This window comes from Lissotriton helveticus, chromosome 5_1 (genome assembly GCF_964261635.1).
Source record: "Lissotriton helveticus chromosome 5_1, aLisHel1.1, whole genome shotgun sequence".
NCBI classification, from domain to species: Eukaryota; Metazoa; Chordata; class Amphibia; order Caudata; family Salamandridae; genus Lissotriton; species Lissotriton helveticus.
Genome location: NC_136065.1, coordinates 1135403515 through 1135427840, shown reverse-complemented (window position 1 = coordinate 1135427840; position 24326 = coordinate 1135403515). Strand labels below are relative to the sequence as shown.

The 24326-nt window shown below is 42.6% G+C and overlaps 1 protein-coding gene across 1 annotated transcript in view; it reads right to left on the bottom strand.

Annotated features, from left to right (window-relative positions):
- The window catches only part of SMC3 (structural maintenance of chromosomes 3), an 845399-nt gene extending 833515 nt beyond the window's left edge, over nt 1-11884 (bottom strand). Inside the window, exon 1 of the mRNA XM_078643761.1 lies at nt 11711-11884. Within this exon, the coding sequence (XP_078499887.1) occupies nt 11711-11725 (15 nt within the window). The 5' untranslated portion in view covers nt 11726-11884. The remainder of the gene's footprint in view (nt 1-11710) is intronic.
- Nucleotides 11885-24326: the final 12442 nt, after the last annotated feature.

Sequence of the window (24326 nt, the reverse complement as noted above, 5' to 3'; positions counted from 1 at the left end):
GCGATAAAAATATTGCCGCTAAGCCAACATAGCGATAATTATCGCTAGTTGTTGGTAATATGCCCCCATATTTTTAACATAATTGTGGCATGTTCAAAATTATTATGCGTTTATCATTTATCCACGTGAAACGCTGGTTTCTATAACTTAGCTTCAAGTAAACTCCATGGGCAGGCCTTTTTCAAAGCAGCAGTTAATAGTTCCTGGGCCTTTTCCTGTGTGGGAAATGTGTTTATGTCGCGCCTACCAGACAGCACAAGTTGTCTGTCTCCAAAAACACCTATTGTCAGATTACAGTAGGTTTGAAGATGCCTATTAGTTACCATAAGTTGGTTGTACCTCTCATTTGCTAGATTCTTATTTGTTAGCTTGCATATGCTTGCCTTCCTCTTCTTAAGTGTGTCCATCTCCTGGAACGTATCCTCATTACTGGTGTATTTCTACTGCTTACTTTTCCAGGCACTACTTTTTAGGTCGAGCATTCGAGACCTCTTGTATATACTTTATTATAAACTTATATGTGTATGTACTTTGAGGGTTCTGAAGATCAGCCCTAGGACTTGTCTGCTTCTGCTTAGGGACTTTTTTTCTGTTCCACTGTTTCTTTTTAACTGTCTTGATATAAAACGACCAGCAGAGGTCAGTAAAATACCAGAATTGCTTTCTGCTGAGGGACCTGCTTTGTAGGTCTCGCCTACGCAGCGCGCAAGCGCTGCTTAGAGAGTCCTCTTGGCATCGCTCAGCACTTTTGTTAAAACTAGTGCATGTTTTGCACTGCTCTCTATGGGCACTTGTGCACGTTTGGCGTTGCCTTGCGGGAGCGAGCAGCGGCGCCATCTGTTAGCAATTATCGCGCTCGCTCCGCAAGGTAAACTCCATACATGGACTTCCGGCCGCACTCCACTGAAACCCCTTTGAGTGGTGCTCTCAGCGTCGATTTAACTTTCGCGGCCGCTGGGTCACGCTCGTATTTCAGCGCCTGCTTAACTAAAAGGCTACAGGACGGGGCCCAGTTTCCACGCTTGCATTTGGGTGGGTCCGGCCCCTTTGCACAGGGCAGTTTTATGCCATTTGCTGCGATCGCGTGATCTATACGTCGGAGGGAGCTTGTGAGGAAACCGCTACTGCAGAGATTTAAATAGGGAAGTACGCAGGATCAGAGAGGGAGTCCGCAGACCGCCAGCGCGCCGGGCTGAAACCTCAGGACCGGAAGGACGTAATGTGTGTCAAAGGTTGTTGTACGGTCCTGAACCCTTTCCCTCCTCTGTGTTTCTGGCTGACTTTGCATCGGTTCCCAGAAAAAGTGCTGGTTCTCAGAAATAAAGTGTTGCCTGTGCACCAAGTGCACAGGGCTTGTGAGAGGGCGGACGTGGGCTGCAGGGCATGCTTACTGCCATAGTGACCCATGACCCACTCAGTGTTCAGCATGCCCATCTAGTCCTTGGCTGCTGTGCATCTGTGGAGGAAAGCCTGCTCTCACGCACGTACTATTGTGCATCACCAAGTTGACGCATTCGCCTGAGGCAGGGCCTGCACCCTGGACTTGGCTGCGCACAGAGTTCAGAGGCAAGGCACAGTTTGTACGGCAGGATCACAGACATCTTTAACTTCTCTCCTGATTTCCATCATCTCCATCTTTAGTGGTCTTAGCCCCACAGGTGCAACACTTGCTGCATCCGAGGCAGTGGTGAAGCAGCCCATACGCTGGAGGGACCTCTTCTGAGTGTTCAGCGGGGTGTGCCTCTTCCATGCTCATTCAATCCTTGGCCTCTCACTCCTGCTGTTACTCCAGTACCGTGGTAGCAGCACCAGCACAAGTTAAGGTGCTATAAGACAAAGCCTTCCAAGCAGTCTCACCTTTAGGAAATGTTTTCAAGGAGTTTGTACCAGTGATGAAAGTACTCTGGTAAGGAGCCCCAGTAAAATCAATACAGACCAGCAGCACACAAACCACCCGCCTTAGAACGTGGCTTCAAACTTAAGATTTTTTATAGCTCTTTAAACATCAAAGAAGAGTCCGAGGAACACATAAATCTCTTTTGACATACACTTGGGAAGCTCTCTCTCCGAGTGGGAGGAACGTGATCATTAGATCAGCGCTGATTGGTCGAGACAGAAGCAAGCAGTCATTTTCATCATGAATGTGAGCAATTTGTAAACATAAGATTCTCCCAGTGGAGGCCACTATTAGCATGTGGGTATCAATGGCGAGGGGGCGCAGCCACACCCGGCAGTTGGGGTCACATGTCCTACCGCAGCGGCGGCAGCACAGATCAGCCCTGTCCAGACCCAGTGCTTGAGGGTCAAGGAGGTTGTCTGGCGGGCCTTCGGTACGAGAGGTTCTCACTGGTCCAGACCAGACTGTCATCCTGCCCAGGTCATCAACCCTGTCCAGATTCAGTGCTTGAGGGTCGAGGGGGTGGTCTTGGGGGTGAGGGAAGGGGGGTGGGGCGGGGGGTGGTTGGGGGGAGGATCTCACTGGTTCAGGCCAGTCCATCTTCCTGCCCAGGTTCTAGGAGCTGAGCACGTGAAGCAGTTTGGACTGTGCAGTTCCAAGATGTCAGCATAGGGTGCACACGCTGATTATACAGTATTTGACCCAAGCAGTGGGTGCCCATGGATGGACAGGTTCTTTGGGGTGTATGTGGGTTCAGTCCAGATTGTACCGAGCAGGGGCGGTTCCTTGAAGTCCCCTGGCTGTGTTCTGTTGTAAATAATTCATGCCAAGATCTCGAATGAGCGGATTAAAGAACTGTACAGGCAGCAATGAGGGTTTGTGTGGGCTCTCCGAGCCTGCCCTGAGGGGCTGGAAATATAAATCTGGTCTGATGTAGAACAGTGGTCTGTATAAAAAAAGGCGTAAACTAGTAACGGGTCATTGTGAGTGAGCTTTGTGTTCAGTGTGAAATCTACGGCTTCCTCCGATAACCACCTATGGCCTCCTTTGATAACCTGCAGTCTGCCTCATCGTTACATTTTGAATCAATCAATCAGTTGGTACTTATATAGCTCAGTGAATCCCTATGAAGGTATCCAGGCGCTGGGATGCCGCGCTTAGTCGAAGAGCCAGGTCTTGAGTCTCTTCTTGAAGTCCGTCAGTGAGGGTGATGCTCGGAGGTGGAGGGGATATTGAGGATTGAATGTATTTAAGAGCTACGGGGGAATATCACCAGGTCCGCAAAGGAGGCCTGTACCCTACAGCCAGGGCGACTGGAATTATGCGATTGTAGAGGTGCAGCGATTTCCGCATAATTATAGATTCGCTGAATTTGCCACATAATCCATCATCTGCTGATCTTAACAAAAAAATAATTGATTCTAGCGGAAACGGTTCAAAAGCTACTAAAAATGCAGCAACATGTTTCAGAGCAGTGGAAGGCCCTTTGCAAAACTGGACTGGTCACCTTTCTATTGCTTGTTGCTATATTTGGGTGTTAAACTGGTCCTAATGAGGTGCAACCAATGCCTAGACAGCGTTACCAAGTATAAACAAGCATTGGCATAGCCAATACGTCTCGCCTTTGGGACCTTATAAGGGTTTTGTTGTCCAGCACATTATCCTTGGTGCAACATCATCAACTGTTGCATGGCTAAACACTTATAAGGTCCCAAAGGTGAGACCTATAGGCTATGCCAATGCTTGGTTTTTTTTCTGGCAACTGCCTCTATTTAACTTTCTTGATAGAAAACGACCAGCAGAGGTCAATAAAATACCAGAATCAATTTAGCATTCTCTAGATTCCAGTCCATAGAAATGGTCTTCCACGAGCACCCGTAGACAATAATATTTTTTTCAAATCTTGTATTTTCAGTGATATGACCACCGAAGGTCCTGATTTTCTATTAAAAACTGAGCTTTGGACTATACCATTTCCCCGCTGAAAGGCAATATTTCGCTCCATGTGTTCCCATACCTGGTGTGTCACGCAGTTTGGAGCTGACTTTCCCTCCATGTTAAAGACAGTAGATGTTTCAGCACCCAGGCGGATGTGCTGCATAGCTAAATACATACAAGGTCCCAAAGGCAAGACCGATTGCATTGCAAATGCTGGTTTCTTTTTGGTTCAGCACTCCATAAGGGTGCATTTGTTTTCCAGCTGTTTCCGTTTTGTACTATTCTTCCCCCCTCAGCTGTGCTCTGTGTTGCACTCTCTCATCTGTGTGTTTCTCCCTGTCCCTTTTCTGTTGCACTCGTCCTCTTGTGCTTCTCCTCCTCCTCTGGCCGTTTGCTCACCAGTGGCCTTCTCCACTCCCAGCTCCAAGTTGCAATCTCTCATCCATAGGCTTTACTTCCACCCCGCGCTCCACGTTGTTCATGTGTTGCTTTCACCCACGCCTTTCCATTTTGCTTTCCCCACCTGCACCCTCTGTGTTGCTTTGACCATATCGATGCCCCCACACGAATGCTCCATGGTACTTTTGCTCCTCCGTACCTCGTGTTGCTTTCTCCACCCAATACATTTGTTTGCACTACATTTTTAAACCGATCCAAGACAGAATGGTAAATAATTGGAAAAAGAAAGCACCTGCATCAATTTTGTAGGCACATGTATGCGTGGAGCACGCACCTTAAACTTGATGTGGCCTGTCGCATCGTAGGTTTTTTTTTTTCTTTGCTCCTCTTTAGCCATGCTGCATAGCACTGCTAAAAACCATTGGCAAAGCCAATAGGCACCAAAGACGAGACCAATTGGTGTTGCCAAGGTCTTTTTTTATTTTTTTATTATTTAAATCATTGGTGTTCCACGACCTAGAATTTGGACTTTAAGTGAATAACGAAGTTACTCCTTTAGATTTAGACATGTCATTATGCAGGTCAACATTAATCTGGCATTCAAACATTCCAAGCTAGATGGTGGCATGGATTCCAAAACTAACAAGCACTGGCAAAGCCAATAGGTCTCTCCTATGCAAGAGCTATTGGCTTTGATAATGTGTTTTAGTTAACAAAGTTTTACACCAGCGTGGCTGCTGTTCAGCATCGCTAACCGCTAGATGAGAATGCTGTGGAGTGGCATATAGTCAATTGGTGAAGAGTAGAGTATTTAGAGTGGAGTGGCAAAAAGTATTGTGTATTGGAGAGGCATTTACGGGAGTCGCACACAGTTGCATACAGTGGGGTCCATTGGTGTAGAGTGCTGCAGAGTTTAGTGGCGTAGAGTGAGGCGGCATAAAATTCAGGGCAATGCAATGCAGCGTCGTAGATTGCAGGGGCATAGATTTGGGTTATGCATAGTAGAACCCAGTGGCGCAGAGTACAATCTAGTGCTGTAGAGTGCAGTGGCGTATGGTAGAGTGGATTGGTGTAGAGTGCATTGACGTAGAGTATTGCAAAGTATAGAGATGTAGAGTGCCGCTGAATTCAGCGGCATACAATGCAATGTCATAAAGTGCAGTGTTGTAGAATTCAGTAGTGCATAGTAGATTGCAATGGTGAAGAGTAGAGTGGTGCAGAGTACAGTGACAGTGTAGAATGGCGCAGAGCAGAGTGATAGAGTGCAGTGGCGTAGAGTGCAGTGATGCAGAGTAGAGTGGTGTTGAGTGCAGTGTTAGAAAGTGGTGTAGATTGCAGTGGTGCAGAGTGCAGTGGCACAGAGTAGAGTGAAGTGGCGTACAGTGGAGAGGTGCAGAGTAGAGTGCAGTGGCGTGGAAAGGTGCAGAGTGGACTGGCATAGAGTGGTCAGGGGTGTGGAATGTAATTAAAATATCTACTTGTCCATGGGGCCGGTTGCTTCATAAAACTACTTGTCCTGTAACAAAATCCACTTGCCTCTTTGGTGCCACTTAGTGCAGTAACAAATTATGGCAGCAATCTCATTATAGAAGGGCTCTGATATAGCCTCTCTGATTATGCCAGGGCTCATACCTTAGTAGTGTTTGAATACTTGCAATCCCCTTATGTTGCCACGTTTCCGCAGATCTACATCCTGGGGCAGAAGGTAATAGTAAGCAATAGTTCTAGGGTTAGAATGCCCTTTTGATTCTGTGCAAACCTACTAACTTGCATGTTTTAAGGGTTTTCAACAACTCTTCTCAAATCTTTTCCCATACTGAGAAATGTTGGAAATGTACTCCCGACAATGGCAGACATAAACCTTCTTCCAGAGTTGGGGAAAAAGTGGTTGGAGGGAAAGTGAACTTGCAAACACTCAGATCTTCGAATGAGCAAATCTACACATGCATACTTGCTCATGTTAAAATGAAGTTCACAAATATTTTCTAGGAGTACTATTTCTTGTCCTACATCTGTAAATTCATGGGAAATTCACAAAAGCCGTGTAGCTGCCCTTAATGCAAGGACATATACCATTGGTGCACTTTTGAGACTATTTAATTATTGTCCCCCTAATTCGGTCTAGCTTTGACTGTGACCTTTTCTGTGTATTAAAATTCTGTCTCTCTCTCTCTGTATCGATACAAAAGGTGATGATGGACGGAGCGTTTGAGCAAATCAAACACTCACCCCCAGTCAACTGATCTGGGTTTAATCCATCACCATTCTTTAGCCCACTCAGCCACCCCAGTTCAGACATGGCCATATGCAAATCAGTCTGACCCTGTGCCTCATGAGTGAGCTAAAGAATGGTGATGGATTAAACCCAGATCAGTTGACTGGGGGTGAGTGTTTGATTTGCTCAAACGCTCCGTCCATCATCCCCTTTTGTTTCGCTTTGTTCGCCCTAAGTGTGGCAGGGTATGCTCAGACGTGAGTCCCTTGCTCACTTGGCCACTGGATTCAAGATAGCCTGGCAGATGAGGATTATGAATTCGAAACCGGTCCCAGGATGCTTGTTTCCGGTCCAGGGAAGACATGGCTTGGCAGTTCGGGCTGGACTGTTCCCATGAGGCACAAGGTCAGACTCGGCTGGCTTCACTGTGAGTGACAGCATTCTGATCTTTCACAAGGAGCATATCAACACACAAAGTAGTTTTGTTCAGTGCCAGTAACTACTGTGGCAGTGTGTGCTTTTTGAGACCAAAAAAATATTTAAGCTTGTGCCAATGTTTGTTATGATGGTGAGGGTCTGGCAGCTCCCACGCCAATAAGGTTTTTCAAAAACCATGCCAAAAAAGTCGCAAATTGACAAAACTAAAAAGCTGACCACCAGTTTCAGATCTACTGGCTTTGCCAATGCTCGTTTATTTTGGTCTCCCATAATCTTATTGAAACTGGTTACACTGATTTTCCATTATGAATATGTTTGGGAAATACTAGAATGCATCAACACATGTTACTTAATGATGCTGCAAAGAAATGGTACCTGCAATATTCCAATTGTTTAGCAAAGTGTTTTTTTCCTGCTTTCATTTTATTTAATGTACATTTTATTTTGAAAGCAAAGAAACATCAATCTTGCTTTCAAGCTTCTGCAAATATCTGCATCAAATCAGAGAGCATTCTGGAAGTATTATACATAGCCTCATATTGCTAAACTTTGAAAAGGTGAGTACACATTTTTATACTGGAACCACTGTTAATAGTGCAGTTGGAGCTTACAACATTTACTTACAGCTCTCACCCTAGTGGGCAAAAATATTACCTGAACTTCAGACAGTGCCCATCCCTGATCCATAATGTGGTACTGCAAACTGGCAGCCAAAGGGTTTGTGCTGCAGGGGGTTGGGCCTAGTTGTTCCAAGGGCAAAATACACATGAAAACGTGTTACCCTTGACCCCAAACAATATGTCCTGGGCATTGAGCTATAGCATCCCTGGTGGTACCGAGTAGAGTATGTATGGTGTGGTACCAGACTGCCATTAGAGACAACACATTTTCAATTGAAATGACCATTACATTTGTACAGATATACAGTTTTACTAATAAAACTTTACTAGGCACAAACAGTAATGTGTGGAAATGGCATCACCAAATGTAATGATTTGTTTTGATTGTATTTAAGTATTTGTTTCCAACACACCCAGCAATTAACAAAACATTGGCTTCATTTGTGTTCCTAATTCTAAAATATTCTGAATATTTACATAGTTCATTTAAATGTTGTTGTATGCTAGAAATAGACGTTCCTACCTACAGCATTCAGCAAGACTGTCACACAAATCCTCTCACTTTGGAGTCAGAGAAAGAAAAGTAAACATCAAGCTACCTTAAAGACAGAGCCTGAAATTTGACCTCAGTCTTGGAATGCACAGCAAATGTTACAAGATAAGATCAAGATTTACAGGCCTGTGAACAGAAAGGAGCACTAGTGGAAGAATACAAGGGAAGTTAAGTGTGAAAAAGCATTACTCCTTGGGAGGGGCAAACTCACCCTGGACAGCTTAAAACAAATAAAGCCAACAATAAGAAAGCCATAAAATGTGAGTTACAAACCACAAAAACCAACGCTAAGCAACTGTCAGAATGTATTCCCAGTGAAGCTTTCTGAATGTACCAAGCATGTCTTTGGTAAACCTTACAGCCCTTCGACCTAATACAGCATGATCAAATAAAAAACACAGTATACACAATGTCTACCCAGCGCTATAATTTCAAAGAATAAAACGTATCCTAACAAATGAATAAAAACGAATAGGAAATGGAAACAGAGCTGGTTAGCATTCTGAGTGTATTACTATAATATATACAGTAGAGTATAGGGTGGTATTGTTACTCCACGCATATGAAATTGTAGGAACTACTTTATGTCAAGAGAATGTCATAATGTAAAGTCAATAACGTTGCATATGGCATTGTAATATGCTGTGCCTTGGATGGATAATGGACGAGGTTAGCTCTCAGCAAAATACATTTAAAGCTGCCTGTAACCAGATGGTAAGCAAAAATTGCAAAGCCAAAAGGTTTCACCTATACAAGATTTACTAGCTTTGGCAATGTTTTTTTAAGAAGTACTGCACCTCACTGTGGGCCACTGTGCAACATGACAAAGTAAAAACACAAAAAAAGGGCTATGATGCGGTTAAAGCTTGCCGCGTCACAGTACTTTTTTTTCCTTTACTGTAAGCTGTGGTGCACAGTAGCCTGCACTGATGTGCAACATGTCTTAAAAAACATTGACACAGCCAATACATATTGCTTAGGAAAAAACTAATACTCATTAAGGGAAGGGACAGATCCAGGCTGGTACGGTGGTTTGCAGCAAAGTACATGATGTGGCTCTTTTCCTGAAGAAGGCGCCCCAGTTCGCTGAAACGTGCGTAGAACAAGCCCTTTTTGCTACCACGTTTACAGTTCACTTTGGAATCTGTACTATATATTGTTTTATGAAATGTGACTATAGAGATGATCATTTGATTATAATGTGATTCAGTATTTGCGACTGTGTATAACTTTTGCAAATTTTTACCTGCATATACAGTTTATCTTGTCATTCTCCTTTTCCTGTTATCCTCTATGTCTTTGTACTTTGTAGTATTTTTCAGCACTTTGTTTTGTAAGAATTCATGATTATTTGTACATGTTAGGTTTTTAAACCCCATCAAATCAGTTAAAGTATATATTCAACTTTTCACATGTTCTTCAGGTTTGTTTGCAAATCAGCTATATTATTTTCAATTGGGTTGCCATGGGGTGTTTATTTACATTGACTGCTTGGGAATGGATCATTGTCTTCACTACAGATACCATGGCTGAGGTACATAAAGGCAACGCTGGAGAAACTGGGTAATGCTCAATTGTATAGTGATACAAGGATGAGCTCCAATACAGACATTGCTTGGATCAAGGAGACTTTTGCAGCATATAAGCAGGAGGAAATGGACAAAGGTGTTCAGACCAAAAGCATGTGTATTTACCATGGGATGGTGTCTTCTCTGAGTAATATAGAACTGCATCTTACGCTAGATATACCAATTCAGTACAGAAGAATCCAAACATCACTTCGGTCAAACATGTTTCCCCAACCTTTATAGGGTTGGCATAGGCCCTCTGACTCCCAGACCTGTTCATGTGACTTGGGTGCTGCACAAGGCACATTACATATTACCCGTAATTGTCCCAGGTGGGTGAGTTTACGACATAAGTGTATTTGCACCCTTCTTTTACCGTTGAATTTTAAACAAGTTAAGCCATCATTACTATATTTGCAGTATTTAGAGAATTTTAATGTACGTTTTTGACACACGTTTTTAGCAGGTGTGTATCGTGCTTATTTATTAATTTAAATGCGATACTATGAAATGTTTTTGTTGTGTCTTGTACTTTTATGATTTGCTTAGTCAAATAGAATAAAGTTTATTTGACTTGACTATGGCAGCTCGACACGTGTAGGCAACATCTCCCACCCTTACAGCTTTTCCCTTTTAACAGCCTGCAATTGTATGGGGACCAGAGGTTGTCGTTATCCTGTGCACAAGCTATGGCCATGGCTTTCTACTATATCAGCAGGGAGAGCAGCGCACTAACTGAAAAGAAATTGTACTTTTAATACATCATAATAACTCCGAAGTCACCTCAGGACTAAGAGATGCAGCGAGTTAGAATATGTTCATCAAGGAGTCATGTGATGGTCATATGAAGTCTTCTATTAGATAAATCGCCCAGTGATGCTGTTGTGAGAAAGTGAATCATATAGGAGAAAAGAACAGAATGAAAACAAGAGATCATTGGTTCATTGCGCAGGGTCTAGTATGCCCCAATAATATTTGACTGCAAGTCCATCCCTGGTCTGCCATTCTGATTGATGACATTAAAAAGGCTTCCCCCTATTCCGAAGAGGAAGGAAAAAAAGACAATATCTACACCACCAAATCCCGTTTGGTGTAGAGAGGTGAAACATGTGCAGGCTAATTTATGGCCCACTGAGCTTTCGATCTGTAGTCAAATGCATTAGAACGGCAAACAATATATAATGTAAGGCTACCAGAAGAATCAATGTCCCCAAAAAGACAAGCTCCAATCATTGGGTTTGTACAACAAATCATTGTTTTTATAACCGCGAGTTACTTTCAGCAACTGAAGTGTATGAACCAGGACTAACACTTTCAGACTCCGCTGGGCTGTTAAATAGACAATCAGAACAGAAGCACTTCATCTTGGATGACGGTCATCTGGAAACTTTGAGCACGCATGTCATGAGGGACGGATGCTTCAGCCAAATCTGGCCTTTTAATAAAAAGCGCCTCGCATGCTGGGATTTGTGAACCCATACTTACAGTGCTAACAATGTATCTACTTGTCGAGTTAGCTGAACGAGAAGGCAGAGACTGTTACGTGGAGTCATCCACTAGCAGCTGCTGTCGGGTAAACAAAGACTACTGCTACGAAATGTCTCAATTGAGCATCATTTGAACGCCACGAACCTAGAAAGTGCACACTTATTAACAAAATAAACCAGTCCCCTGTTGTGGCTACGCAAAACGTTCACCCAGTTCAATTAATTTATTGTTGAGAAGTAAAGAAAATGCCATGTGAGAGGTGTGCCCCATTTACCCCAACCAGATTACCTGTATTGGGATCCTGTACAGTGGGGTGTGGAAGGAAAAGTGGAAACTAAACAACAGTTGATTATACATTGCAACCAACCTAAAATAAATCCTGGTCTGGCGCTGCTCAGCTCTACTTCCTCGTACCAGTACTTTCTGACCCAGGTCAAGACCCCAAAACGCCCCCAAATCAGGGACACTAACCTACAACCCCGAGGACTACATACACCTGAGTCAAGGCACTCTACTCTATCAACACGCTCTCCCAACCTGCAGCCCATTGAGTGATGCTCACACATCGCGCAGCTCTGCCGTCGTGGCCCTCACCTGCTTGATATACATTTCCCCGTTTGCCGCGGGAGACCCCGGCCTCCCTTCCGGGACAAAATTGTAATTCCTCCTCTGGTTCCCGGCAGTGATACGGGGGCACTTTCCTCAGCGCGCGTAGCCAGCCGACAAAATGGAGGCAGGCTAGGACCTCAGACGTCCGGGATGTACCAAAAAATCTAAATAGAGGGGGAGTGTCAAATTCCACAGAAATAGTACTTTTAAGACTGCTGGCATGAGAGACATACATGTGACGTGGGCTGACGTTTTCAAAGATGTAACTCGCTAAAATGTCAAATTACTGTTAAAATGTTCTTAGTTATTAAGGTCACAGTGTAGAGAAGGAAGAGCGCTCCCCTATTGAAGTGGATTATGGTACTGCCCTCCGGGGTGAAAGGCTCGGCGGCAAAGCCTGACAGTGCTGTTCAGTTCTTGACAGCGGCGGGAGAGGGAGTGTTTTGGGAGGATGGTTTGAGTCTGTTATAGGCTGATATGGACGCCGCATGGCAGACAATAACACGAGAGGTTCGTAGGTGGACAGTTATCATTGCTTACGAAGGAGCCCGTTACGTCCCAACATTGCAGTACACGTGGTAGTGAGCACAAGAAACAATACCATGTGGCACAAGCTACCACATTGGTTAGCGTTTATATATGTAAACAGTAGCAACATTGATTCACAGTATTTTTTTGTACATTTGTTTTATTTATTTATTTATTTAGATAGTTTTCCATAGCGCAAACATGACCCTTGCCGGTATCCGACCACTTTACAAGTATACAGAGAGCAGTGTAACAATAATATCAATAATATAATATTTTACGAAAAATACATGATGAAGTAATACCCGGAAGGAAGGGTATTGTTTACTATGTTCAGAGAGCAAAGGAGAAGACACAAAGTATTCAGTATGCCGTAGTCATGAGGAAGATTGAGGAATCAGGATGGGTAACATAGGATCTAGGGAAGAAATGTGTTCATAAGGAGTATTTTGACTTCTTTCATGCAGGATACAGACGAGGGATTCATTCTGATTTCAGGGGGCAGGGTGTTTCACATTCTCAGAGCAATCTCAGAGAAAGAACGGTTGTAATTTTTTTTTTTCTTGTGAAATCTTTGAGGTTTCAGAAGTAAGGTGTTGGAGCTGCTGGATGATCTGGAACCACTTGTAAATTCTATTTTCTGTGCAAGATATTTAGGGGTATTTAGGGGTTTTGAAGTGAAGTTTTTTTTTGTCATATAGGCAATTTCTAGCTGGAGTCTTGCTTTTAAAGGGAGCCAGTTGAGCCAGTTGAGGGATTTCAGATCGGCAATGATGTGATTGTTTCTTTTAGAGTCTGTGATTAGCCTAGCAGCAGAGTTGAGAAAGGTTTTCAGAGGAGCCAGTTTGGATCTGGGCAATCCAGAGCAGGTTGCACTTCCATAGCCCAACTGGGAATCCCTAGGCCTTGCACATCATGACTGAGGTCGTTGGGGGATGGGGAAGGGTTTTAATTTTCTTAGAATGTTCATTTGGTGATTCGTTTTTCTGCTTGTTGAGATTCTTGTCAAGCGTTAATCTCAGTGATCTCACAGAGACAATGATTTATGGAATGATGTGATCAGGGATAGAGCAATTAGTTGCTTGCACTTCTCCCTACAGTGTAGATTGAGTTATTTTGAATCATCACGTCCCCCTCAGACTTTTAATAGTATTGGAACGTTTAGAATGATATTTAACTTTTAAATAACTGTATTAGAACGTTTTAGAATGATTTTAACTTTTAAATAACAACTGTTTGTATGAATCTTCTTTTTGTGGAGTTGTAATGTTTCCTTGCACAGATTGATTTTGTTCTGCCACTTGGGAATTGAATGCTTTTTGGGAGGTCGGGATAGAACCCTGAGCTGCTGGGAAGACTAGCACCGCTATTTTGGGGGTTAGCGGTCTAGTCGATGAATCCGGGATTATTTAATGAGGGATGCTGGTCGCGCTGCTGGTGCGCCGAAGGCGCGCCTAAATCAAGCCAGTCAGCGTCCTGACGGCAGCAGTGGCCGGAAACGCTCTTAGTTTCCCTCTTCTCCCCAGCGCCATCATGCATTACAGTAGGGCCGAATTGACAGACATTAGCAAGTTGGTGAGTTACTGTTGCCATAAGTCTCTTGACCCCCTGGCTTTCCCGCTTGTTTGTCATACTTGTAAATGGAGGGCTAATTCGTCTTGTAGGGAGCCCAAGGGGGTAAATGTGTCGTGGGAATCAGAGGGTCGTTCCCTGTAACCGCCTCCCCAGGTGAACTACCACTTTAAAGCCTGTTTGCTGAATACTCGGTCTATTAAAAAACACGAGCTGCAATTGTTTGATCTTTTACGGGATATAAGTCCCAATGTAATGTTTGTTACCGATATCTAGTTTAATACAGGCTCCAACCCAACTATCGCTAGTGCGATTCCATAAGGCTATCTGATCATTAAGAAGGATCGGGTGGTGGGGAGGGGTGGGGGGGATTGCAATAATTTTTAAAGAATACTTCTCTTGCTCGATTCTTCTTATAGAGGAGATTGATGATGTGGAAAGTCTAAGTTTTCTCCTCTCTGTTTCAGCACAACAGGCTATAGCCTGTATCTTGATCTATAGACCCCCCGGCCCGGCGGGTAAATTTTCTGAGTCACTCAGCTAATCGGTTTCTCCTATTGCCACCAAATATAAGCATTATGTGGTGCTAGCAGACCTTAATATCCAGATGGATAATCCAGATGATTTAGAATGCATTAAATTACGCGACTTGTTAGAGATTTTTAATCTTGCCCCTTATGTTCATCTCCCCACCCATGAGAAGGGACACATCTTGGATCAGATTTTTTCTAATATTGTTCTACAGATAGACACCCATCTCTTGTTGTTATGGTCTGATCACTTCCTGATAGATTTTAGAATCCAGAAGGAATCAGCCTGCCCCTTGTCTCACGCCAAACCATTTTCACATAGTTTTAGACCTTTCTACCAGATGACACCAGAAGCCATGAAGAGAGCGCTGAGTCACCGCACAATTCCTTTCTGTGGTGATCTCGAGAAAGATGCGCTTAGCCTGTGATCCAGCCCTGCTCCACACCAAACCATCACTATAAATCCTAGGAGCTATCACACTTTACTAGTCGGTGGGGCCCATAACACCGCGAGTCACTAATTCACACAAGTCACCCTGCTCCCAAGATCAGTGAAAAATCAGGGGATACGTCACTAGAATAGCGGAGTATCTTACTTCATATATTTAATCTAAATTCTGTACATTATATACATCTGCAGTTTATTAGATTTTACCATGGTTTAAATTTCAAGAAAATATTAAGACACCCCACTGTTTGGTCAATGGATCAGCTAGTAAAAGTTAACTAATGGATAACAAGAACAGCTTAATTCTCCATTTATTTAATTTTTATTTAAAGATTTAATCCCCTAGCATGATTTTATTTAACCATTTAATTCGAATACCATTAAACATTTATAAATTCACCTAAAGAAAAAGAAGATTAAATTCAAACCATTTACATTTATTAGTAGAATAGTTCAGAAAAATAAGTCAAAGACATATTACCAATCTTATCTGCATTGAGAATCAGGGTTAAAGTAGAAAAGTTCCCAAAGACAGCCTCTCTATTCTTTCTCGATGATCACCTCCCATCCGGACTCCGTCCCCATCAAAAGTAAAGTCAGGAACATTTCAAAGTCTTTGTCCCAGAGAAAAATCAATCAGTCCGACAGCATGTCGTAGTGCGAAAAATAATTCAAAAGCACTCTCTTTTTCTCTCCTCTAAACGACCTCTTTTATACCCTTTTTCCCTAACTATCTATCTAAAATGTGAAACTTTTAGGGTCCACATTCAATTCTCATTGGTCCGTTCAAGGGGTGGATGAGGAAAACCTCACCTCCTCATTGTCGATATTTCCGCCTAGTCATGGCTTCATACAGAATAAGGTTCTGTTTGTTCATTATTACACTCCTTCACCCTTGTCCTTTTACTTGTCACTTTCGTAAAATTTCCCAGGCTCATGACACGGACATCTTCAACTTGGCACCATTCTGCTCTTCAGGCCACGCTGACCTTAACATCAGCCACACAGGGAGGATGTATGTCACTACAACGCACACTTTTACAACGCATACCTTTACAATGCATTTTTTACAACGCAACATCCATTACAACGCATTCCATTACAACGCATGCCATTACAACGAAAATAAAAAACCTACATTTACAACGCATTCCATTACAACGCATAATACCTTTACAACGCATAACATTACATTGCATGTTTGGTAAGTATTGGATAGTGTAGGGGTAAAATTTACTATTCTAACTCCAGGGGGTGCAACAATAGGGTAAGTGTTGGATAGTGTAGGGGTAAAAATTACTATTCTAACTCCAGGGGTTGCAACAGTAGGGTAAGTGTTGGATAGTGTAGGGGTAAAAATTACTATTCTAACTCCAGGGGGTGCAACAGTAGGGTACGTTTTGGATGGTAATGTTATGCGTTGTAATGGTATGTGTTGTAATGACTGCGTTGTAAAGACATGCGTTGTAGTGGTGTGCGTTGTAGTGTCATGCGTTGTAATGGTTGCGTTGTAATGGCATGCGCTGTAATGGATGTTGCGTTGTAAAAGTTTCGTTGTAATGGTAGTGCGTTGTAAAAGTTGCGTTGTAAAGGTTGTTTCCCACACAGGGACATGCTGCTTGCACATCTCTCGAGCACAGTTGCGCATGCATGGAAGGGCACTCAATTGGAGTTTTGCAAACCCTCCATGTTTTACTAGGCCACATGGGCCATAACGGGAACTATTATAGAAAAAGCACAATTAAACGTTAGATTTTGAAGTAAAACCCTTCCGTTTACCTCCCCTACCCCATTCTATGTTCACCCTGTTAGTGGTTACTTAGCATTTCAAGCCACAATTATGCATTGTTTTCTTACCATTCTCCTTCATTTTTGCCACAATAATACATTTAGGATGCATTCATGCATAGCCTTTCATTAGATTATAGCATTTCCGCACTATATTAGTAAGACATCTTCACATAATTAATGGATTAAGGATTGCAACACAAGCATATTAGTATCCCACATGTATTTGTGTGTGTGCTTTCTATTCTATGTTGGTTAGTTTCAAAACCACACGATTAATACATATTACAGTTGTGGGAAGGCAAGTTCACAAGGGGTATACAAAAATGTTTGTTTTCACCCTCGCTCTATCAACTCCCCCCTTTGGTGATTTATCACCAAATAACACCCAACATTTTCATAAAATTTTCAAAAACATGTTTCAAATTCTTTCAATTAGTATAAGGTATACTCTAGTATCTTCTATTTTTTTCTGTCTTGATAAAGTTTCACTTTAAACTCTTCCATTTCAATGTCCCCTTTTTCACGTTCTCTTTCTTGTCTTTCTTCAAATTCCTTTTTTATAGACTTTTTAAGGTTTCTTCTTTTTCTAAGTTTACATCCTAATCTTAAGACAAAAATTTCACTATTATTAGTGTTACTGGAATTAATTTCCCCTATTATTGATCTACCTATTTCATAAAACCATTTCTTAACAGCTGAAACACTTCTACCAAGTTTCTCAAGAAATCCATCAACCTCCAGTGGTAAAATATCTTTATGCAATTCTGTAAGGTTTGTAATATATCTTTCAATGTTTTGACTTTTATCAGGAATATAGGTACAACAGTGCCGTACCTTCAGAATTCCACAGATTCCTCCCTCTTTTGCCAAAATTATATCAAGAGCAGGTCGATTCTGTATCACCATAGCTCTCATAGCCACCATTTCATACCATTAAAAATCCCCCTGCAGCATCTGTTGACAAACGATCTACTATCGTTGACAATTTCCGAATTCTGTTTGCCTTAAAAGATATACCCACTGCTGGTATCAATACTCCAAAAATATCACCTATTATTTCTATTACACTTTCCCTTCATCTACGACTTAAAGGTTTACCTATTTCATGAATTCCATTAGTTCCTCTATCTACTTGGAAAATGTTAGGAAAGACCAGGCCTACATAACAGGACCCATACCAATGATCAGGCAATCTGTAATAAGCTTTGTTCCCACACAGAAAGTATATGCCAGGGAAAACTGGATCATCACCTCCTTTAAACCCCCAGCCCCCTTTTATAATATATGTATCTTCACATTGACTCGCTCCCTCAAAATAATTATCATACACAGTGTTGTCTCTTCATATACATAGTTTCCCTAATAATGGTGTATCTATATTTATAGCCACATTCACATTATGTCCCTCTATATTATCATCCTCATATGTCCACATTGTAGATTTAGATTTCTTTACTTTTTCTTTCCTCATATTGATTTCTCATTTCCTCTACCATGTCCAAAAAGGCTTTCTCCTCATTTCTCATTTTACAAGTCAAATTATGTTTGAACGCATTGTCATGGGTCAGTTTTTGTGTTTCCAAAAAATATTCTCCCAAAACTTTTGCAGGTTTGATTTGATTCTATTCAGCCACAACTTTCAATTTTGCAAAAACATCATCAGAATTTGAATAATAATACTCTAATTTACCTATTTTGTAAAGCAAGCTAACTAACACACTACATGTAACCCCATATGTTAATGGAAGGTGGTGGTATTTCACACCCTCTGATACAGATGCTGTTGATTTCACACAAACATACCAATCACTGGCATCCATAATACTCACATATTCATATAATAACTTCGAAAATGTATTCTTGGTGTAGTCGCTAATTGAATTATCTTGATGTACTTCAGGTTTATACATATGTATTATTTCACCCTTTGACTCATAGGCCTTTTCTCTCATACTCTCATTTGCTTTTTCAAAATTTGGACTAAAAGGAATTACAATAGCTAATATCAACCATACCAGCATCAATAACCCTGTACATATTAACCACATTCAACACCATTTTCTAAGAATAGTACATTTCAATCTTGTATAATCTCTATCTTTTCTCCCAACAACTCCTTTTGACTGGTTATTTCATTTACTTGATCTTCTTGGATTTTAGCTTTGTTAACCAGTTTGAATCTCAGTCCATCATTTTCCTTAGGCCAATTATCTCCTTTACGTGGTTTCTTGGTTTCAGGTTCGACAATGCTACGTTCCACCCTCCAAGCCCTCTTTCTTGAGCTTCTCCTCAATTGAGTTTCATCCTCACTGTCATCAGTTTCAGATTTCTCATCAATTTCCTTTATGATGAACTTTATAATGTCTGTTTTCTTCACCAAATCTGTTTTCTCTTTGGTCAGTTATTTCACTCTGTTAGGAACCTCTCCATAGCTGGTACTTGGAAGCTCATCCTTATCATGAGTTATTTCCTTTTCACCAGTTTCAAGATTTCTGTTCCTGCTTTCAGACTGTACTTCTGTACTTATCTGGCTACCAGTTTTGTCTTCACTTTGGTCAGTGTTCACACTGGTATCAGACCTTACCAAATCTCGACTTTCAGGTCGATCTTCAGAATTTGGTATTTTAATGACTTCACTTTCTCCTTCAGATGCAGAGCTTGCATCTGATATTTCCAGATGTCGACAAACAGGTCGAGCCTCGGTATTCGGATTATTATCTGGTTCACCTTCGGAATCTGAGTCAGTTGTGCTTTCTGCTTCGTCCTGTGGATTTTCAGGCTCAGGCACACGGATGGTGTAGCTGGCATGCACCCATCTCTTTTCACCAGCGCACTTAACTGAAGTTGTGCTAACCAGAATGACTTGTCTGGGCTTCTGCCAACGAGGAACTAGGCAGTTTCTTCTCCTGTGTACTTTTATCCGAACCCAATCTCCAGGGACTAGATCATGAGCTGGATGTTTCTCTTTCGAGTTTGCCTCAGTTCCCACCTGATGGAACACAGAAGTTACCATGTCAGGCAGGTTTTTTGCAGTAATCCAGTATGATATCATCATTAATAGTCAATAGTTTATCAACTGGCACAAATGCTTGTCTCATCACTCTTCCCATCAGATTCTCTTGTATACTCAATCCTGTCTTTTTAATCAGGTATGCTCCTTAGGGTCATCAGAACAAGTGGCAAAGCATCAGGCCATTTCAGTCCAGTGGCCAAACACATTTTTGCAATTTTGTTCTTTATGGTTCTGTTTACTTGCTCAACTACCCCAGAAGCGTCTGGTCTGTAAGCACAATGTAATTTCCGACGAATGTCCAGTGCTTCACAAATCATCTGCATTAACTCATTATGAAAATGAGTTCCACGGTCAGTCTCAATTGTTACTGGGAAACCAAAGCGCGAAATGATTTCTCTTAACAATAGTTTTGCAACAGTCACTCCATCATTCCGTCTGGTAGGGAAGGCCTCCACCCACCGGGAAAATAGACAAATGATCACAAGTACATATCGGAGCCGATTACAGGGTGGCAACTCGACAAAGTCTAATTTCACTTGTTTAAACAGACCTCCCTCCCGTCCGATGGTTCCCAAACTCACAACTGTTTTTCTTCTTGGGTTTATCTGCTGGCAAACAAGACATCGCTGACAAAGGATCTCAGCGATCATCCTGAACTTGAGATTGTACCATGTCTGTCTAAACATCCAGATCACTTTATCCCTCCCAATATGGGCTTGACCATGGTACAATTGGGCCATATTAGAGATCATGCTATCAGGCATTACTGGTCTTTCATCTTTATAAACATAAATTTCATCCTCTTCTCTTTGACTACATCCTGATTTTAACCAAATGTCCTTTTCTTCCTCACTTGCTTCCTCCTGCATCTGTTTTACTTCTCGCCAAGTCTCAACTACTGTGGTTAGCATTAAAGGACTTGAAACATGTTAAGCTTTTCTGTCCCGATTTATAGATGCAAGATTTTTAGCACAGTACTTAGCAATAGAGTCAACAAAGCGGTTCCCTCTGGTGACATAATCATCTCCCTTCTTATGAGCTGCACATTTTACAACAGCAATTTTCTCAGGTAACTGGATTGCATCAATCAGCATTTTCACAAACTCAGCATTTCTAATGGGGGTCCTGCAGAAGTTAAATAACCTCTTTGGGACCACAGTTGACCATAATCATGGACAACCCCAAAACCATACTGACTGTCAGTCACTATGGTGACTTTTATTTCTTTTCCCAGTTCACATGCTCGAATCAAAGCAATCAACTCTGCTATTTGAGTAGAACGAATTCCTTTCAGACCGGATGCTTCCAGAACGTCTGCCACTGTACATACAGCATATGCAGCACTCAGAGCACCCTCATCTGTTCTCAGATATGAACCATCTACAAACATTACATAATCAGATTCAGGCAATGGCTCATCCTTAATGTCAGGTCTCGGTTTGGTACAATACTCAAGAACATCCAGACACTTATGATCAACTTCATTTCTCACCTCCACATCCATGGCATCAGGTAACAAAGTAGATGAATTTACATTTACACATCGAGCTATTGTCACATTATCTTCACCCAGAATGACTTTTTCACACTTTGTCATCCTGTTAATGGTAAGGAACTGTGTTTCGGTCCTAGTGAGGAGAATGTCCACTGAATGAGGTACATATACCTTCAACAGATATCCCAACACTACACCTTCACTCTGTTCCAAACTCACACTTGTAGCAGCTACTGCTTTCAAACATCCTGACAATGCTTTTGCAATTGGATCCAAAACAGTAGAGAAATATGCAATAGTCTTTCTCAATTTCCCATGTCTTTGAATTAAAACTGATAATGCACATCCCTATCGTTCACTGCAATACAGTTCAAACTCCTCTTTCTCATAATCGGGCATTCCCCATGCTGGTGCTTCACACAGACTGGTTTATAGTCATTCCAAAGCCTCCATTTCTGTCTTGTTTAGCACTATGGGGTCTTTTACATCTGCTCTTGTCAGTCTCTGCAATGGCTTTGCTATCAGGGAAAATCCACTGAGCCATTGTCGACAGTAACCCGCCATTCCTAGGAACATTCTCACCTGTTTCTGAGTTTTTGGAGGTTTCATTCCCTGTATCATTTTGATTCTTTCTAAGGTATCTTGTCTGACTCCTTGGGCAATCTTGTGACCTAGATACTGTACTTCTTTCTGACAGAACTGTAACTTTGATGTTGACACCTTATGTCCTCCTTCTGCCAAATGATTCAGTAATGCAATGGTATCTGAAACACATGTATCCTTGGTTCTTGATGCTACCAACAGGTCATCAATATATTGAACCCATACTGAATTTTCAGGCATGTTCAAACTCTCCAATGACTTCTTTAACAGCTGATTAAAGATGGAGGGACTCTCAGTATACCCCCTGAGGAATTCGGCACCATGCCAAAATACGGTCTCCAAACCGGAAAGCAAATATTGGCTGGCTATCTGGGTGTCATGGAACTGTGAAGAACGCATTACATAGGTCAATGACTGTATACTATTCTGCATCATGTGGAATTTGGTACAGGATCACTGCTGGATTTGGCACAACAGGACAGCATGGGACAACAATTTTATAAACTCTTCGTAAATCCTGCACTATCCTAAATGTTCCATTAAGCTTCTTCAATCCCATTATAGGTGAATTACATGGACTGCTTATTATTTCTCTTAAAATTCCCTGTTCAATCATTTTGTTTATCACTGGAGTTATTCCTTCAATTATTTCTGCTGTCAATTTATATTGAGGAATATTTAGGTAGCTCACTCCTTCTTTTACAGAAACTTTTACAGGATCCACACCTTTCATTAATCCAATATCCTCTCCTGTGAAATCTCACGCCTTTTCCTTGACTGTCTCCTTTAACTCACCAGGTATCTTTTCTTTATCAAATACGGGAAGCATGCTATTTTGTTCTGATTCTATCAGTGACATGGTCATTTTATACAATCTATCTTCATCTGGAGTTTGGAGTTCATTGCTATCTGGTGAACAGTAAATGGCACAGTTCATTTTGCACAATATGTCCCTTCCAAAAAGGTTAACAGGACTACTGGCACACACTACAAATTGATGCATATCTTTGAAATTTCCAATTTCCTCTTCAACGGGTTCCGTCAGGGATGTTTTAATCTGTCTATTCGCTACGCCTACTACTTGGATGCTGCGTCCTGAGAGAAGAAGATTTTGAAATTCTACTGATCTAACAGTAGAACAGGTAGCACCTGTGTCCACTAGGAAAGTCACATTTAGATCATTCACCTTTCCATTCACAAAAGGACCAGATTGATCTACCTCTAGAGTTGCGCCAAGTATGCACTCTTTTCCCTCTCCTAGACACTGTCAGTAGCTCTCATCTGACTCATTCTCATCATCTTTCAGCCAATACTGTGGACTCACATTCACTCTAGGTGACTTCGTCAGACACGGTCGCTCCAGCCGCTCCTGACCCCGCTCCACATTCTCTGTGCCTGACTGCGATCTGAGCCACACTCGCCTGCGGTATCGTACTAACTGCCATCATAACTGCTGCATGTGCTTAGCGTTTTGGCTGCGGGACGTATTTGCTATTTATTCATCTGGGTGCATAGCGCATTTGTGTGCATAGCTTCATTTGTTTGCATAGCGTTTTTGCTGCTGGACGTATTTGCTGCCATTATTATTATTTGTGTGCCAGCTTGTGCTTAACATTTGTGCTGCCTGATTCTGTGTCTATGGCCCGATCTCTCCCTGCATCACCTTGTTGTTGTTGTTGTTTGCTGCCATCTTGTTGTTCAAGCCCTCTCTCCTCCCCACTCCCAGCCGCTGCTCCCCCGCGGCCCCACCCCCCGCTCCCTACAGCACCTTCCATAGATCCCCTCCCCACTCGCCACCCCGCTCCCGCCTGCTCCTCCCTCCCACGGAAACACTAGGGTAGACCGGAGCGACATAGAGCTGTGATCGTCCTGACTTCGTCAGACACGGTCGCTCCAGCCGCTCCTGACCCCGCTCCACATTCTCTGTGCCTGACTGCGATCTGAGCCACACTCGCCTGCGGTATCGTACTGACTGCCATCATAAGTGCTGCCTGTGCGTAGCGTTTTGGCTGCGGGACGTATTTGCTATTTATTCATCTGGGTGCATAGCGCATTTGTGTGCATAACTTCATTTGTTTGCATAGCGTTTTTGCTGCTGGACGTATTTGCTGCCATTATTATTATTTGTGTGCCAGCTTGTGCTTAACATTTGTGCTGCCTGATTCTGTGTCTGTGGCCCGTCTCTCCCTGCATCACCTTGTTGTTGTTTGCTGCCATCTTGTTGTTCAAGCCCTCTCTCCTCCCCACTCCCAGCCGCTGCTCCCCCGCGGCCCCACCCCCCGCTCCCTACAGCACCTTCCATAGATCCCCTCCCCACTCACCACCCCGCACCCGCCTCCCAGCTGCTCCTCCCTCCCACGGAAACACTAGGGTAGACCGGAGCGACATAGAGCTGTGATCGTCCTGACTTCGTCAGACACGGTCGCTCCAGCCGCTCCTGACCCGGCTACACATTCTCTGTGCCTGACTGCGATCTGAGCCACACTTGCCTGCGGTATCGTACTGACTGCCATCATAACTGCTGCCTGTGCTTAGCGTTTTGGCTGCGGGACGTATTTGCTATTTATTCATCTGGGTGCATAGCGCATTTGTGTGCATAGCTTCATTTGTTTGCATAGCGT